The sequence below is a fragment of the Conger conger genome, chromosome 15, assembly GCF_963514075.1.
Source record: "Conger conger chromosome 15, fConCon1.1, whole genome shotgun sequence".
Lineage (NCBI taxonomy): Eukaryota > Metazoa > Chordata > Actinopteri > Anguilliformes > Congridae > Conger > Conger conger.
Window position 1 is genome coordinate 10,379,972 of NC_083774.1, and position 19,660 is coordinate 10,399,631.

The window sequence follows — 19,660 nt, forward strand, 5'->3', positions numbered from 1 at the left end:
CTTTCACACACTGACAACCGGAGAGGCAGAGGAGCCTCCAACCGCTGCATGCTTCTGGAGTGCCCTTTCTTATTTTAATTGCCTCCCTAATTGGTAATGTTTATGGGAGCCTCATCTGCCTGCGATGAAATTCCACGAGCGGCCCGCGCAATTATGCGCACAGACATGCAAGAGCGGGGGGGGGAAAAAACCAGGGGGGAAAAAAAAGTACAAAAAAACATAAGAAGAAGAAAAGACCAAAAAAAAAATACACATCAGTGGAATTTATAAGACTGGGAGATAAAGACGTAGGAGGAACGAGGGAACGTGAGAGGGAGGGAAAGAGGGGGAGAGGGAAAACCATGCCAGTTCAAGGATCTGGACAAACAGCCCATGATGGGATCGGGGGGTACGGAAGGAGAGCGCCCCACCCCCGCCTCCTGCCCTTCATGTAAAGCACCACCAGGGTAGAAATGATGTCAAGCTGCACTTATCCCGCGATAGGGGCCTCATCTTCAGCTCACAACACCTCTTTGCTCCCTTTTGATGTTAGCCTCACATGAAGGACAGGAGGCTATCTGGTGGCTGTCAGCCTCATAACCGCTCCCGCGCGCGGAGGCAGCCGATAAGGCCGTAAGAGCAGCACTTGATGGACTTGATTAATTCCCTGGAACCAAGGTTTCTCTTCCCCGGCTCACTGGATGACTTCATTTGGGTGGATGAGGTCACCAGAGTCAGGGCAATAAAGTAGCTGATATTCACATTAAAGCCAGTGTTCGAGGCTGTCAGCCCCCTCTGGACGGAAAAAAAACGGAAACATTGGAGTGTTTCTTCTTTTAGAAGGGATCTCGCAGTGAAAGGGGATCCACCGTCCAGCTTTCTTTTGTCTCCGCCACAGAGACTGTAATTGGCTGAGGAATGCATTAAGACACAGCCACGTCAGCCAATCGTACGCGCCGTGCCATCTCATAATTCAACGCCATAAAATATTAAATTCACACTTAATAAAATGAATTTTACTTTGTAAAACAGATTCAATTACAACCAAAGCTGCAGATTTAAATCAAAAGTAGGAATGATAAAGAGCTGGATTGAATAAATACTGAAATTTAAAACGCGAAAGGATTTCGCACAAACAGTCATTATTAGCCAAGTAGTAGTCATAACAGTATTATCATAATCATCACTATGATTACAGCACTATAGCACCTTTAAACAATCTATATAAAATGAAAACCACCCGACTGTAATGCGCAACGATAAACTTGGGGAATTTTGCCTATGCATTCTGAAAGGGAAAAACATCCGAATGCATGTGAATGAACTTGTCCCATTCCTGTATTTATGGCATTATAAAACAGGACAATTTCCGAAAAAATGCGCAATAAATCCGGCTATGCCGAACCGCACCCGCCATTTTATCACGACAGTTGCTTTCTTTGCACAGCCCGCTGAAGTGGAGTCACTTCACATAATCCGAATTCACAAATCACGCGGCGTCCGCGGCCGAGCGCCCCGCTCCCCGCTCCGCTCTTGACAGGAGTAACGCCCGGTGAGCGGAGGCCACAGCCGCGGTGATACATCGCACACCCTTCTCATAAAACAGGCCCATCCTTTGACCTCTGAGGCGCGGGCGAAGCGGAGGGGCGTTTACGATCATCACCGGATTTAACAGCCAATAATGAGTGGAATAACCATTTAAAGCTCTTAGGATCCGTGCGGCGGGGCCACCGATGGCGTGGCAGTGATATATTTAGCCCCGGTAATGACAAGGTCATCATTTCCACAGGGGGGAGGGGGGGGGGGAGAAACACCCAGAACTGGAAATGCAGTGTCTCTCTCTCTCTCTCTCTCTCTCTCTCTCTCTCTCTCTCAGGCAGAGTGAGACAGGGGGGTAGAGTGAGACGGGGAACAGGGGAGGGGGGGGGTATTGAGAGTGAGACAGTGGGGCAGTGGGTGGGGGGCGGGGGGGGGGCGGTGTAAAGAGGGTAGTTTGGAGAAATAGGCACAAATTTAACACTTAACAGCCTTATCTCCTCATCAACGTCTAATTTAATTTGACTGCAAATTATCAATCAGTAATTAGGGGAAAAGGTTGCAGAACATTGTGCTCCTATTAATTGTGAAGACACAAACATGAAAACAGGTCAATGCGTGCATCTGATATACACACTCGGCGAGCACTTTATTAGGTATTTATTAGACTTATATTTTAGACTTATTATGTCTTCTGCTGCTGTAGCCTATCCACTGTCGTTCAGAGACGCTCTTCTGCATACCACTGGTATAATGTGTGGTTATACGCGTTACTGTCCCCTTGCTGTCAAACATTTGGTCTGAAAAACAGCCGAACCTTTTAACTGCACGCTTTTATGCATTCAGTTGATACCACATTATTGGCGGATTAAATATTTGCATTAAGAAGCTGGTGGACAGCTCCACCTAATACAGTGGTCACTGAGTGTATACGTGTGTGTGTATGTCTAAAATTAAATCTAGTAAATATATGAAACACACACCAAATATGCTAAACAAATACATTCTTTGGTTTAATTTCATTTCAGAGAATGACTTTAGAAGTCCATAAATAACATAAATACTGCGTAAATATTGAATACCAATAAGAAAAAAAAAACGTTATTGTACACTATAAGGTTGAAATTAAGAGGACAATTTAATTTACGATCTTTGTTCTGCTGAGTTTCACAGACATTGAGCCTAAATTATTACCCATCCGCTTCCCTGAACTTAGATCATAAGACCAATTCATTAACTGTTGGCAACCGTCTCTTCTGATTTTCAATAAACTCTCTAAACCTCATAGAGTGCAGTCATGAAAGGAGCCCTATTTCACAAGTTGGCGTGGGTTCAAGCAACATATGCTCACATAATCTTTTAAAAAGCATGATCCAAGTCTAAATTTAATTATGTAATAGCACAAATGGAATTAGAGAGCAGATAGAATGTTGCTGAGACACACTGCGTTCTTCCACCGAACTCGGATTTCATTCATTTATTTACTACAATTACAGTGGTCTGGTTTCAGCTCGTATTAAACGCACACAGCTTCCTGTTTCCCAGACTGACAGACGCAGGTCAAAGGCGCGACAAGGTACTGTGTTATAATGCTTTTTATGCTCTGTGTACTTATTCTTCAGAACACGAGCAGCCTCCTACAGGTTCGAAAAATACAGGTTGCCTGTGTTTAGAGACAATTTCAAAGAAGTCTGTGAATCTTGGTGCCGTTACGTCATCCGAACACGGTGGCGTCTAGCAGAAGTAAGCGCCGGTGAAACACACAACAGCAGAGACTCATTTCCTTAATGTCCTAAAAGCCTCAGAGTAAATACATTTATAAAGCCCCTTTTCAAGGTCTGATATAGTCGCTGTTTGACTGAAAATAAAAAATAAAAAGATGCTAAGTTGATACACCGAAGTGTCGGGAGAAAGAAATTAGCAGGTTACCTTTTCTGTAAAAAAAAAAAAATCCAAAGCATAAACCGTATCTATAAGCACCTTATGAGCTCTTGCCACTGACACTGTATCAGGAGCCCTGCACTCCGCATGCTAGCGATAACGCTGCTAGCGCATAATGGCGTAATCTCCAGTGCACAGGTAGCGCTCTTGTTTGTCTGGGATACGCGCCCCACAGTCGGGCAGGTTTGTCACGGCATTAAAGACCATGGCATCCCTTTGTGCTTTACCAATGCATTTATGAGGATTTACAGAGCGAATGTTTATCTGGAAAATTTTACCCTCCGAGATAAAGACATGAAAAGCCAGAATAAGGAAGTTGGGCAGACTTTCACTAACTCACACTTAATCAGTGGAGTGCTTATGATTAAAACCCAAGATTTATACATTGTAGTAAAATAAAAAAAACTTAAAAACTAAGCTATATATCACAAGGAGCCATTTCGGTGAAAAGCTGCCACGACTCAGTAAGATGGCTTATTTTTCCAATTGTATTTATAGAAACAAATAAAAGATTGATTCAATTTTGTATGCCATGTTACTTCCGTTTTGTTGAATAAATAGATTAAACTATGCAAAATATTGTTTGTAGATTATATATTCAGGTCACCGCCTGTAAACTTATATTTTGCAATCCATACAAATGTTTGTTTTCAGCACACTGTTCTGGCAGAATTAAGGCACCCCTGAAAAGCTATGTCAGTATAATACAGAGTGCCTCGTGAGTTTAAGATAATACACAACCGTTGTGTGGAATGCAACACAATCTTTCACATGTTTTCTTTTCAGATAAGTGCTACTGCTGACAAGCTCCTGCATCCCCTCCTAGGCTCCCAAACACGTGAAGTCAGAATCACTAAACAGGAATCAGCGGAGCGATTTTAATGTTAATATATCCGATTCGTTACCACAATAAGCTAAGCTCTAACAACTATTGAAATCGCAAACAATATTGTGAAATACTGCTTGCATACAACAGTGAAAGATTTCTTCTCACCCCGTTCTGAATCACAAAAACTGCATCATACTTTGTGACCTAATTTACAGTCACAGTTAAGAAAGGATGGCTCTGTCCCAGATGCAATCTACCATAACCGCTGTGTGCTTCCTTCTCAAATGCATTTACTTATTTATATATTTATCAGTTTGCATACGGCAATAACTGCTTTACTTATTCGTATTAGTATCAACAACATTCAATGGCTGGTCACTCAAAGTCAAGAAGAAACCGTATTGTGGGCAGACTGTACCTAACCTGCGCTGAAGTAAAGCTTTGCACAGACAGCAGAGGACACTGCTCCCAGTCTTCAGTGTCCCTGCAGAGACCATGACAGACTGGATCTGACTGTTCACAGAGACCCTACCCTCACTCGCTGTTTGAGCCGGCTTCTGTAACAACAAGTTTGCGTCCCGTCAAGCACCAAACCGCACGCCTTTGATCATCCTCCGAGTTGATAAGTCAGCTTATCTATTACAATATTTTGAGCTTTTTTTTAATTAAGGTTATTACCAGCATTAATGGGAAAAAAGCAATTCAATGATTAAAAAGTGGTGTTAACATTAGAAAGTGCAGATTGTATAATCTATGCGTCTGTGTCGCCAATTTCCATTTCTAAGGGATTTACACAGAGAACACCTCCAGCGCTAAATAATTTAATATCACAGCAGATCCTGAAGGAGACAAAGGAAAACTGAGAAACACCACCAGGGCCACACTTAACTTTAATTACTCTTCTAAAATCAAATATTAGCCCTGCAGTCATATTTCAATAATTCCATCTAAAAATTAAATGTTTCCAAACACTGAGTGGAGAGGGAGAGAATGGGGGAAAATAATGCTTGATCTGGGAGAAGCTGTTTGGTGGTGATGGTGGTGGTGGGGGGGGGGGGGGGGGGTGGCATCAGAATCAGTACATTATCAGTCTGTCCTGCATTTGAGACACAACTATAAACAGCGCATTTCACACATTCACCTGCCCTGAGTTCATGAAACCTCTGTACACAGATGTTTCAGCTTTGCTTCAATTGCGCAAGTTGAGGAGCACTGATTCATTGATTAAACAATTACACATATCATACATATGATTTTGTTTACTTTTTATCCATACATGCACATGAAAAGAGAAAGTACTCCTGAATTCCTTTCCAGTATTATTCAGGAAATGTACTAGCAGTGTTACAACTGAATCACATGGATTACAATGCTATATTTTGAGCATAGTGCTTCAGATATTATTAATATTTCAGAAATTCACATACGAATTTAAGATGAATCAGAGTAGCCGCAGACCGTACATTCCCTCACATTGCACAGCCTTTTATGTACACTTGTGTTAATTCTGAAATGCCTGTAATGCCCCTCCGTGCCACAGTGTGGCGCAGTGCTCTGCGCATGCAGGTTGGGGCACTGTTGTGGATCTAAGGCCAGCCCATTAACACAGTTCTGTGTCCCTCCCTGCTCTCTCATGGCTCAGAGCCCGAGCGGTGAGATTGCACCAGCATCCTGGCTCCTCAGTATCTCCTGTTCTCCTGCCCTGCATACTGTTTACTGCCTCTGTGCACGTGCACGGCACTCCACTCACACAAAGTACTCAGTCTGCAGACTCACCATAGAGCAATGTCACTGGAATCAAACTGCAATGAGGTTTTTTTTTGGTTTTTTTCCAAAGCAGTAAACTCATTAATTTTCAGCTTTCCCTGATGACCAAATAGTTAGTTAGATGATGAATATTCCAGAAACATGTTTACTCAATACTTCAAAAAGCTTGGTATTTACCCATATTCACCTCAGGTAACCAAAGATTATATTATATATTTAAAATGAATTTGCAGTGTACCGTACATACACAATATTGGAAGTAGTCCATTTGAAAAATACAAAACAACATTTATAGCAACATTATGGTGCAACATACAACTACCTACGTAATTGCTGTTACACACCGAAAACACTCATCTCTCAAAAGTACAATAATGCCATACAGTTAATCTCGTAATAATTAAAAAGCTTGCAGACATTTACATATTAATCTGGACCCTATAAGTGAGCTGCTACAGTGAGAATATTTTAAATCGAGGTTTCAGGAAGAGCGGGAGAAAAGAGGGAACAAGCTAAGAGGAGAGATAACGGCGAAAAGAGAAGAGGAGAAGAGAAAGGAACGGCAGGTCACACATTTAAAGCGGAGCGCTTAGTGCGGGGAGAGGACCTTTCTTACGCAATCTGTGATTTCATTCAGCTGTTCTATCAGGTGAGTGTCTGGGAGAAGAAAAGCCATTTTGAGGGAGGCGGCGGGTGTGAAAGGGATCGCCGGCTCTGTAGCACGCCCCGCCATGTCCAACCAGCCGCACGGCACCGAGGGGTCAGTGGAATTATTTGACAAGGGGTGCGTCTGGTGTAAGAGACAATGATACAGCCCTCAACACTCATTTAAGGGCGCCGCTTCCCCACCTGACCCCCATCCGCTAAAGTGTTATTTCTCAACATTATGAAACTTGATAGCTCTCTGGTGAAACAAGAATCTCCGGTTAGGATATAATACCTCGCCGCGCTCGGCTTGGGGCTCCCGCGGCCGGGAGCGGCGCCCCTTCCCGACGGCTCCCTCCCCGACGGCTCCCTCCCCGACGGCTCCCTCCCCGCAGCCTGGCCCCTGCCGCCGCAGCGATTGCTCCATCAAGATAAACGCTGTTTTTACACATTTCCAGCCAAGACCTCCTGACGCCCAGGGAAGCGCCAATGAGCCTGAGATTATAGTCCTTCAGAAAGAGGGGGGGGGGGAAAGAAATATGTCCTCGTACATTTCATCCACCGCTGTCTCCCGCGGTGGCACCGTAGCATGCACAGTGTTGCATGAGGCGTAAGCCAATAATAGTAATATGCACACAGAGGGGGAAATTGCTAATTGCTCTACAAAATATTGCTAATCCAATGCTGGCTAATCCAATGCTTGAAAGTCTGGTAAAACATGCTGAATATGCTTAATACTTTGAGCTGTGGTTTGAGCGGTTTTAGAGAGCACTTCCAAGGAAGACAATACGGAAAATCATATTGACTGACTGGATAGGAGGATGCAAATATTGTGTGAGTGTCCTTGTGAAGGTGAGGTCTTTTCAGTTAGGCCCAAAGACTCAGCGATGGAGGAGATGGTGGGAGGCAGGGGTGGAGGAATGAAACCTCTGGAGGCCGGGTGAGGAGGACTGAGTGGAAGAGGTGTTGGGGTTGTCACCTCTGGGGCCATGACCAATGAGGGGAGCAGGAGGTCGTGGCAGGTAGGTGGGGCTCCCGTCTCCAGAAGGCAGCCTTTCCCATCATTCAAAGCAGATGGCATTTGTATTAATCTGTCAGGGTTTATTCTGGCCAGTCAGTCTGTGGCAAGCCTCTGTGTGTGATTGCTATTAGGCATGTGCAGCCAGTGGCAGCCAAACCAGCTGGGGTTGGGATGGGAAACCTCCAAACCCAGACCGAGTGCCTCTCCTCACTTCTCCCACCATCTGAAAAGCCAGGCCACGAAACCTGAAACGTTCTAACCTCAGCCAGGAGGAGCGCAGACCAGAGGCATGTTAATGCTTGTATCTTATCCGTGATAATAAAGAGTTTGATATGGACTCACACCTTTTCCATTGACAGTCAGTGGCTTCTATGAGGTTCAGCTGCATAGTCTCGTGTAGAAATTGTGTTGATAGCGAGAACATTTCATGGGATGGTAAAAAGAGAACCCAACCTGAAACATTATTGGTAAATACAATCAATTTAATCACATTAATTTATTTTCATAAATCTTTTGTTATTTGTTCAGTTTTATCTCTGAAATGAAACTGAAAAATAAATAACATACTGTATATTCCACTCTCTGGCATACACTAAATGACACAACCTCGCAAACGGCTCCTGTTGGAAAATACCCAGAAGGCAACAGACAAACAGGCAGGGTTATTCCTGACTGAGAAAAAACCCACGAATAGCCAGCTGGGTGAATATGGTAATGTTTCCGCAGATCTCGACCAGGACCTGAACCTTTAATAGCAGCGCACACTTATCTCTCCAATTCCCCTTATCCAGCTCTTTTATGCCGAGCTTTAGGAGTGACCTCCAGCGAGGCCGGGCCTTGTTCCATCCAGCGTTCGCCGCCCTTTCCCGTTTTTTTCCTCTGCTTCTACTCTTTCTTTCTTACAGAAAATAAATTAAAAAGGTGTGACCTTGCTATGGGCTTGAACGGAAAATGAGGTACATCTTGTCACCGGCTGAAGAGGCTATTTGAAACACGGTTTGTTCAATTTGAAAAGGCTGAGGCTTGGCTGTGATTGGGGCCGGAGATAACCACACTGCCATGAAAGGAGGGGAGGGGAGGGGGTGTGAGGTGGTCTGGCTTTTTTTCCTTTTTTTTTTTTCCAGGAGATGAAAATTAAAAAGCATGGGCGATGGAAATTCACTGGTAATGGCAGTTGGACCCTTATCTGGGTTTCCCTGGTGACCACACCTTTCCCACAGTGGACATTGGGACATACTGGTGTGAGAATGTCCTGTGGAGGGCTAGGATGGGGGGGTTCCTTCCTATGCCCTCCCGGTGGGGCAGCTCATGGATCAAGCGCCCCGCTCTGAACTCACACATCACAGGCCAGAGACAGGAGGAAGTGCAGCTATCACTCCATCTTCCCCTCGTCCTCTCTGTCTTTGCTCTTTTCAGGACCGCCATCATCAATTAGACGCGTCCGACCCTCCGAATGTGATCACTATCAACACTGTATTAGTTCAGCACTAGCAGGCTCTGTGGGCTCTCTAAGGGAACTCCCACTCTTACAATAGGCCTGTCTGTCGTCGTTAGGTTGGTCTCAAACAAAGCTGACAGACTGTGCATGTTTAAAGTCCGTCTTCCTTGAAAACTTTGTTTATATATCTCTCGCGGACACACACATGGACATAATTGCACAGACACGCAAACACACAAATATTTGCGAATGCAAATATTCTTTAATTGACGTTTCTCCGAAAAGCTGGTCTCCAATCACAGGAGAGAGTTTCCTCTGTCTGTATAAATGTGACTGTAATGTAAATGTCCAATGAGAGACAATCTAATTACAATGTTGTGCAAACGGTCGTCAAACTATGTTTACAAAGGCTGCGATGGAAAAAGGGAGAAAGAGGGAATTAGAGGTGCAATCAGCACAGTAGGTAAAACCTCTCATCACAGAGGTTATGCACCCATCAATGTCTGAACCTTGCATTGTGGGACGGGTCTACACCAGGGATTTCCAACCCTGTTCCTGGAAATCTGCCATCATATAGGTTGTCATTTAAACCCAAATTTGGGTCTCCTGATTCTAACTGTATGAATTTGCAGCTTAATGACAACTCTAGCTGTTGAATGAGGTGTGTTTTGTTAGGGTCGGAGTGAAAACCTACAGGCGGGTAGATCTCCAGGAACAGGGCTGGGCAGTACTGCTCTAGCTGGTGAATGAGATGTGCTTTGTTAGGGTTGGAGTGAAAATCTACAGGCCGCTAGATCTCCAGGAACAGGGTTGGGGAGCAATAGTCTAGATGCATTGTGTACAAGGATCACAAATTGAACTGCACTATGTATCCACACTACCACCGCACAATGTCCCTCCAAAGGCGAGACAGGATGGTAAATATGTTGATGGAAACCAGAGCAGTGCCAGGGCTGGAGGCTGGGAATGGTGGTGTTCGTGAAGCCCTGCTTGCTGCAGCAGAGGTCACGCTGACCTCCCTGTTCAGGCAATGTCAGACTCATTCAGCTGTAAGCTGGGAAAAGAGCTGCGACTCGCACACATCGCACACACTCGGGTCTAAGAGGATTAAGGTAAGCGTCCCACTAAAAAACCCTAAAAAACCTACGGAAACAAAAGATTAAACTGCAGGCCTGGGGGAAAGCGGAAACTCTCTCCAAGTGCAGATGTACAGCACGGACAAACAGGAAAGGAGGAGATAGGAGAAGACTGAGGCTGATGTGAGCAGAAGGTGAGTGGACATGAAAAATGCAGTGGGCTTTTACCTAAAGCCGTGATCTCCCTCCACAGACACAACAACAGCAGTGGGCAGGTTGTCCTCTGAAAGCCACATAATAGGCTCAAGAGCTCTTCATAACATCTAATCATAGATAATGACCACTCCGTGCTTACAATGCTTACATCAAGAGACCAGCCAGTGTTTATCCTGATATACACACACTTTCTTCCATCACACAAAAAGTGATTTCAGTACATCGGAGTGCATTTCATCAAGGGCTCCAGCTGCAGCCAGTCTGCCACCATTTCCAGGATAGATTAGATGTGTAATGGCAAAATGGCTAATTTATATAGCGCCTTTATTCAAAGCGCTGTACAATTGATGCTTCTCATTTACCAATTCACACACACACACACATATTCTCTCTCTCTCTCTCTCTCTCTCTCTCTCACTCACACACACACACACACACACACACACACACACACACACACACACACACCAACCGCTCATCCGGAGCAATTGGCAGTTAGGTGTCTTGCTCAGGGACACTTCGACACACCCAGGACGCGATCGAACCAGCAACCCTCCGAGTGCCAGACCACCGCTCTTACCTTACTCATACAATTTCAGAGGCAACATCTGGCTTACGATTCAACGCTGTCCAGGTGTGAAGAGGTGCGAAAGAGGGCACTTCACCCTGAATGAGTGTACACTCATCTCAGCGGACCAGACATAGCAACTGCCGCAGTTTCCAGCTCCCCAGCTGTCTCTACCCAAAACGCTGTGATTGAAACTCGCCCTGGGCCTGTGCAGGCTGTGGTCTGCTCGGGGCGACGGTAAATCAGGGTGCTTTATGGTGTGTGACATCACTTTTACAGGCTACATAACCTGCCATACAGGAGGAGCCATCAGAGAAAGAAATGTTTCAACTGCAATGGCTCTGACTCCGATTGGGTGTTCTCCCGCCCTCTATAATGCAACTCATACGGGTCCTCACAGTTCTTATTTATTGTTTTTATGGAAATAAATTTTAATTACACGTTGGACCCTTCAAAACCTTCCAAACTCCGACTAGCAAATGTGTAACCTTCTGCCCTTAATGCCAGCTTTTTTTCCTTTCTTTTTTTACTGCCTTTCCCCTTAGCATTTTTTTTTTTGATAACTGAGGCCAGTCATTTCATAATTGGACCAAATACATTCCTCATAGTCATATGGCACCTATTGGACTACTTCAACAGGTTGTTTTGCAGCCTTTTAAGGAAACTCTACATAACCGTACAGGTTGGCTTGCTTGTCCCCAAAAAAAAAAAAAAAAAAAAAACATTTAACATATTTCATTGAAAACCTCTATCTTGTTCACCTTCAAGGCAAAATACAATTTACTAGCCTGCAAAAAAAATAAATAATAGAAAATAAAAAAAGTTCTTGAACTTACCGAGATTGACACAATCAAACAAACATGACTGAGGAATTTAGGAACAGAAAAATAGCACAGAAGTTTATACTTTCACCAGTGTAAGAACTGCTTGGCAGACTAGATTATCTTGTACTTACAGCTGTATAGTTAAATCACATGACAATTTGGATCTGTGAGATACATTTTCTTTATTTGCTAGTTTATTAATGGGATGCTGCCTTCTCCAGTCAGCAGGGCATTGGTATAGGTGGGCACTAGTGTTCTCAGAGTTCTAGGTGTAAATGTTCCTCAGACTTTCAGAAGTTGCAGCACCTCAGAACAGCCAGCTGGTTCAAACACCTCCAGGACCACATTCAAGATCACAAACGGTTTCATAAAGGGAAACAGCTTTTCGAATGTCCATTTGCAGAGTGTTACAGTGGCTGATGGCGGGGAGATTGTGTACTTTATGAAACCGATTCTTAGATAAGTTACTTGATGCCCAACATTTTCAATAGGAAAACATTCTTTGACATCCCCATATCTCAAAGGCTGTCGCAAGACATTTTACAATGAATTTACAACTCAAAAGGAACTATGAGAATGTTTTTAACACACCCCTGGTAATCTTATCCCATGTGCAAAGAAGGGTGGAGTTAATTATACTTAAATAATGTACACTGTACTACACAAACATTATATGTTAGTATGGAAGGCTACACAGTAGATATTTCTATCACACTGCATTGATGCATCAATATGCATTCCTGAACTTCCAGATTTCATTATTATAAAGAAGTTAGCGAAATGATTAAAATGTGTACACAACGGAAAAGCTAAATTGCAAGCATATATTAATCCATCTGAAACCAACGTGACTGAATCCACACCTCATAATTTACAAAAATAACAACAAGTAATTAAAAGTGCGTAGAGTAGCTGTGACTGAATTTAATAACTGTGCCAGTGAGGGACATATGGGACTCATCTGATAAAATCCTGCAACTTAAGACTGTAAACAGTGACCTTTTCCCCCCAGGAACCGCTACGCTCAGACTTATCACTTGCTAATGATATGTCATCACTGGCTTTGATGACTGAGCTCTTTAATCACATGCTCCCAACAACCCAGACAAGTGCGCTCCCTGAAAATGGAGGCTCAGGCCCTTTTAAACACATTCGCCTGGTTCACAGAAACACTTGAGGGGTGCCGCACAACCCAACTTCAGGTTCTGTTGGTCTATTCCGCAGCTGTGGAATCAGTCACACCTGCCTCCCGTTTAACCTGACTGGTTGTATTTAACGGCAGGATGGTGCTTCATTCACTGTTTTATGTGGTCACACTGGAAAGAATGGGCTCTCATACTGTATGTTGAGAAAGTGTAATAATGTCATTATGCTGTGCTTTGTAAGGTTAAAAAGAAGCCACAGAGACATTGGTCCTGAGATGATATGAGTAGCACACAGGAACATACAGTATGTGACCGTGCAGCCAGGGTGACGCTTGAGTAGATTTTTTTTACATTCCAAAATTCGACTTCAAAATGAAATACAGCACAGCACAGCAAATGTACTTCTGATCTGTCCTGGCCTACGTAAACGGAGGAGTTTCTTTCTTTCTGTCAAAACTGAGTTCAAAAACAGTGGCCAAGCTTTTGCACCCCATTACAAAAATTCATTCACAATCCTGGTATCACAGCTAACACAGACCGTTCTTCCTCTGGCATCGGAGGTATCAAACCTTGGATTTAAGGTGGATCCTTCCCTGACATTTAAATTTCACATGAAGACCGCTTGAAAATATCAGGGCCAGTCATTCTTGCATTGAACAACTTGGCCAGAATAAGATTTTACACTCATGTTTGCTGCAGTCTTTAAAAATTATTGTACTCATTTGGAAAAGGAAGATAATTGCACAAAGTACTGTATATGTGGAGTATCATCTGAAGGGAATTTAAAATGGTAAAATGTAAAATGACTTTAATACTTGGTCTGTATCCCCTCAACAGTATATTAATTATGATTTTCAGCTTTAGATTTTTACGTGAGGAGATTTAGTTACAATTTTTCTCAACAAAATGTGACCTGGTCAGCCTTTACAGTATATTTTCTCAAACTGATATTTCAGATGTTTATTTTAAAGTGCTTGGTAATAATTTATTGGCTCCATAAATTATCAAGGTTTGAAAGTTGTTTTTGCAACGGGGAGTCTATGTTCAGACTACAGAATACAGACACCCACCTTCCCTGAGTTAGTGGCGTCGCTGGTGAGGGAGGTGTTGTCACTCTGGAGCGACTGCAGGTCAGAGCAGGTGGGGTCTCCTCCATCAGCCTGGTCGCTGCTGGTGTTCACAGACGCTGCGCCCACAGCCCGCCCGGTGTCTTCAGCGCCTCCCGGCCGGGTCTCCATCACTGCCCGCCACCGCTGCCAACACAGACCCGCACACCGCCGAATCACCCAAACATACCGTCACCATGCAGCCCAATCAGCATCTATTATACACAAATTAGCCTAAAATGCTAATTCCTCATGCGTTAATTTTCCTTTTCTTTTACTTGAATAATGACCGTCTTGTGGAATAGTCAAGAGAATAATAATGGGTTCTATACAATTTCTCAGATTTTCACGTATCGTATATTAAAATATGGCATCAGCTACTGTGTGCAAAAAAAAAACAAAGCACTGACAGATTAATTAACTGTACTTGTTTCATAGTTTGGTTGTACAAAAAATATCTGATTGGTGTAGTACTGTACTTAACAAAGGCATCCAAAGCAAAGGACAAAATATAAAGTATCCTTTAAAGGCACCTGAAAAACAGGGACAGTGCATTATGGTAAATTCACCACCTACACTCCTTTGCTACACAGTAAAACCGCAATAAAACACAAACACACACAAGCATACACACACACACACATACACACACGCACACGCACGCACACACACACACACACACACACACACACACACACACACGCACACACACAAACTCCCACCTCTCCACCCCCAGATACACATACACATTCAACCCCCACACTCATTCAATGTGTAGTACCCGCATCACTTCCAATAAGAGCGCTGTTTTTCAAGCGGCTTTGGTGTCCCACAACATTACCATATGAGAGAGTATTTACAACTCTACAAAAATTCTGTTTCCATGAAAGTTATGTCCATCGCTCTGATGGAACAACATGAAAAGCCTGCCTTACTTGTTGCATGCAATTAGGCCTCAACAAAAGACAGTGGAGGCAGTTTAACATTTCATAGGGCTATAATTATTCCTTAACTGTTAGAAACTGCTGTCCCCCAGGAGCTCATTACTGAAAAGCGCTCATCACACACAAGATATATACAAACAAATCCTTCAAGCACAAAGTAAATGTTTAAACATTAAAAGGGACGAATACAGGAAGCCATACCAATCAGTTTGGTTGAGTTAATTACTAATAAGAATTTCAGCCCCTTGTGTTGGATAATTATGACACCAAATCACACCTCAAAAGAAGGGCCCCTGGCTGACTGTAATGTGGATCTAATAATCAGTGTAAAAGTAATCAAGCAAAGACGCACATAGGCTGCTAAGGATGTGCACAACACAACGGGCTTATTAATGGCATGACAAGACTGCTCCAGAACACAGGGCCCGGTGCCGTGAAGGGGGGGGGGGGGGGGAGAAGTGCATAAAAGTGGGCCGCAAAAGTGCAGACTTTGCCTCAAACAGTCATCTCGGGGCGCTGCGTAGCATCTGCTGTAGAGGGGATCTCTCAGAGGTGACGGCTTGTGAGAGAGGGAGAGAGAGAGAGAGAGAGAGAGAGAGAGAGAGAGAGAGAGAGAGAGAGAGAGAGAGAGAGAGAGAGAGAGAGAGAGAGAGAGAGAGAGAGAGAGAGAGAGAGAGAGAGAGAGAGAGAGAGAGAGAGAGAGAGAGAGAGAGAGAGAGAGGTTCCAGCACCGAGTGCAGTTTTTTTTTTTTTCAATCCGCCCCCTCGAAAATTACCACTCCGCTCCGGCAACACTCCGTAGATTCTCATTCCAGAGGAATTCCAATCCACTTTCTCCCAGACAGGAGCGCCGCGGGCTGCTTTTGCCAAACTAGCAGCCAATTCCGGCGCCGACCTCGCTGTGTATTCTTTTTCTGTGTTCACAATTGTTTTGGGAGCAAAGACCTAATTACCGAACAAATTGCCGTATTTTTCCACTTTAAAAGGGGTCATCCGAATGTCTCGCGAACTTGAAAGGTGTCTTACAATTCCTGCAGTATTAGGTAGGAGTTAAAAAGGGGACAAACATGATGTCACTAGCTACCAGGGCACGGGTGCAGCGTGTGTGTGTCGTCATTGAGAATACCCTTGCATTTCGCTAGGCGTTTCGTTAGCCGAGTTGTAACATCAACATCCCATTTAGGCAAATTAATATTTTCTTTTGCACAGAGCACTCCCAACCCCTTCTGATGCAATCCAACAAATGCATTGCCTCTGAGAAGCATTACAGGATCCACAGACAACACATGTTCCAACTGCTTATGTCAACTGTAGATAACAGCAAAGGATAAGTACGCCTTGCTCTTCCAATAAGGATGATATTCTGACAGCAATTCTTCAAAGTACGATCACAAACTATGGATTTCCTCAATTATAAATAAACTGTAGAAGCACATGCATAATATAACCAGTGTAGCTTCTGAAACAGCGGCCTCAGATTGGTATGAAAGCAGCAGTTCTCAGAAGAGCTATTTGACTGAGACCCACATTCCCCAACTCGAACATCAGCACGTCACCGGGAGAGCTTTGTAATCGTCACCACTGAAACACCAGACAAAAACGCGCTAAGCACATTCGATGAGGATTTTCTACGCTTTGGTATCCATCAACAAATAAACATACATATAAAATTACTCGCAGCTGTTCCACACAAAAAGAGGAGGGCAGAGGAGACAGTGCTGTGAGTGTATGTGAACTTCAGACTGTTTCCACTGTAAAATCTACATTGCATCAGCCTGGCTCACTACTGTCACAGACTTTCAGCACACATAATATATGTGAATGCAATAACTGCTCTGTCAATTTGGTTTCAATATGTGTCTGAATGAGGACGAGAAATAAAGAGGCATAAATCCTATTTGGGTTAGAAGCGCATATGGAAACTTACCAACGAGTGCTAATACTGCTAATAGGATGTTCCAGTCTAAATGGGAGCTTGTGTTAATACCAAGATTTCCATTCATGCTGGAAATTGTAGTTTTAAATTAGTTTAATGCTTTAGATTTTTAATAATAATAATAAAAAAAACCTAAAAAAAACCCTTCACAGCAACACAAAATTACCACAGCCACCGAATTGAGCTTTAGCTTCCTATTGTCAGCCAATTACTATGCAATCTCTTTCTTATGACTGAATAGCTCACTGTTAGCAAATAATGAAAAGGCAATTATGGCAAAGCTGTGTTCATATTACCCTCTTCATTTTATGCAGCCTGTAATTATTGTCAATCCTAGAGGCTTACTGTACCATGTAAGAAGCACCAGGGAAGAAAATGGAGTGGGCTGGTGCATGGAAAATTGCAAATGTCACAGCTACCTTTTTATCAGCACTGCTAGACCTTTACACACACACACACACACACACACACACACACTCTCATACACTTTCACACACACACACACACACACACACACACTCTCTCATACACTTTCACACACGCACACACACATCCCTGAAAAACACATGGACATAAACACATGCACACACACACACACACACACACACGTGGAAAACATACATACAAATAAAATATAATATGTGCACACACTGTATATAATATGTAAAAGAAACACACACATACTGTATGTTGGTGAACATACATGCATTCTCTATTTTTCAAAGATAGAGAAAGAGAGAGAATGAGAGAGAGGGTAAGAGAGGAGAGAGAGAGTGAGACAAAAACACAAAAACATACATTCATGCATAAACACGCAGACACAACTGTGTGTTTTGCAAATTCTATTCCTCAAGCTATTGCAGAAAGAAAAGCGTAGCACTGGAGGCTAAAATATAGCATACTGAATGCAGCTTTTATTCCTTTTTTAACCAGTAATTCCCTGAAGACCCAGCGCCTTTCCCGGTGTCTATCAAGAAACAAAGTCATGGATATATTCATTTCTCCATGTCTCTCATTAACTGTCTCCATGCTGTTCGGTAATGGGGACCGGCACATAAATGATCCACTTATTGTGTTTTGATCAGCCGCACTGAGAGGAAGTGTGCCACATATGGACATCCCTTCCCGGGATGAAAAGGAGGAGGGGAAATAGGAAAGAAAGGATTATGACATGCATGAGAGGAGGCCTGTGGTGTTATTATTTTAATGGGCGCCGCTGACCCTTAAAAACACATTTCGGCGACGTCTCCCTCAGCACCAATAGCAGAAGTACATCATTAGAGTCACACATCAATAAAGGTGAAGCCTGTAAAACACTACAGTTGCTCAAGTGCCACTGCAGAGGGAGAGACAGGGGAAGAAAGAGGAATATCTTTTGTCAATACGCTCACATACATGGCTGACAAATCAAACGGAATAAACAATGTCATGATTTTGCAATACCTAGACAGCCAGGAAGCAAATTTACAAACACGGTTCTGACAAGTGAGGATTCAAGGTCAGGCTTAGAGCCCGTAAAACCTCACTGTTCAACGGTGCTCGCAAAATTCAAGTGGACAATCTCACATCCGGCATGCGCATTTATAGCAATTTATTGAAAGTTTTTCAGAAGCTGCTATTCGTGTGTTTAACAAGATTCAAGCGAGGGCACATGAAGAGGAGGATAGGATTTTTAAAGAAACAAGCCCGACAGAGAAGCCAGAGAACAGGCGTTTTAAATGGGTACTGAAGGCTGTCAGCACCATACTCCTCTTCTAACACAATAACATTCCCCACCAGGATCAACTCAAAAGGAAGCAGAGCAACATCAAATCTGGATCCAGGGGAAATAAAGGAGGCCTTTCAACATTCAAAACTCTTTAAGTTCTCCGAGCAGACACACTCGCAAGCAACTACTTTATTTATGTGTCCCATTTATGTATTTATTTCTTTACCTGCGCAGTGAAAAAAACTATGTAAAGCACAGTCATTACAGCTTGACTGTCAGCTTGGCAGATGGCATTACACCGGTGTGTTTGACTTCAGACGTGCTATGGAAGGCACTGTTCCCTTCATCTTCTGACCATGTGTCAATTAGATGTAGTTACCACAAAGCCGGGCATATAAACAAACTAAAGATGCCCATTACTTCAGCGGAGAAAGCACAATTTATTTCCTATCCATACACTGTGAACTTGTGGATAAAAACACAGTAGGTTTTATTATCTCTTTGAGAGGTAAATAATCAATGTCACAGATAACACTGATAATATACAGTAAATACAGTATGTGTGTGTGTGTGTGTGTCTGTCTGTGTGTGTGTGTGTTTGCATACATGTGTATTTGTGTAGTTTTGCTGTCATTGTTATAAGACCTTTGAGTGAGCATCCACCATATTAAGTAGCACTGGCCAAATTCAGTTTGAAGCTTGTGCTGTACTGAGATTCAGCACCTTGATGCCCACAGTGTGTTAAACAACATTGAAAGTCTGGTTTTCTACTGTTCTTTAAATCCTTGGTAAAATAAACATGTTTTATAATAGCAGCTAAAGTGAATCACATAATTTTAAAAAAACATATGACCACTTCAGAATTATACTGTATACAATATCTTGGAGAACAGTAGGATACATGAACACAGAAGCTTGCAGAAACTCTTAGGTTATCAAATCCATCTTCTTTCACTTATTTCCTTTGATTAGCTGCCAGGA

At 43.2% G+C, this 19,660-nt stretch overlaps 1 protein-coding gene across 1 annotated transcript in view; it reads right to left on the reverse strand.

The window, feature by feature from the left end:
* The window catches only part of LOC133111900 (synapsin-1-like), a 115,694-nt gene that overhangs the window by 82,518 nt on the left and 13,516 nt on the right, over positions 1–19,660 (reverse strand). The window contains exon 3 of the mRNA XM_061222537.1: positions 14,056–14,238. Coding sequence (XP_061078521.1) covers positions 14,056–14,238 — 183 coding nt within the window. The remainder of the gene's footprint in view (positions 1–14,055; positions 14,239–19,660) is intronic.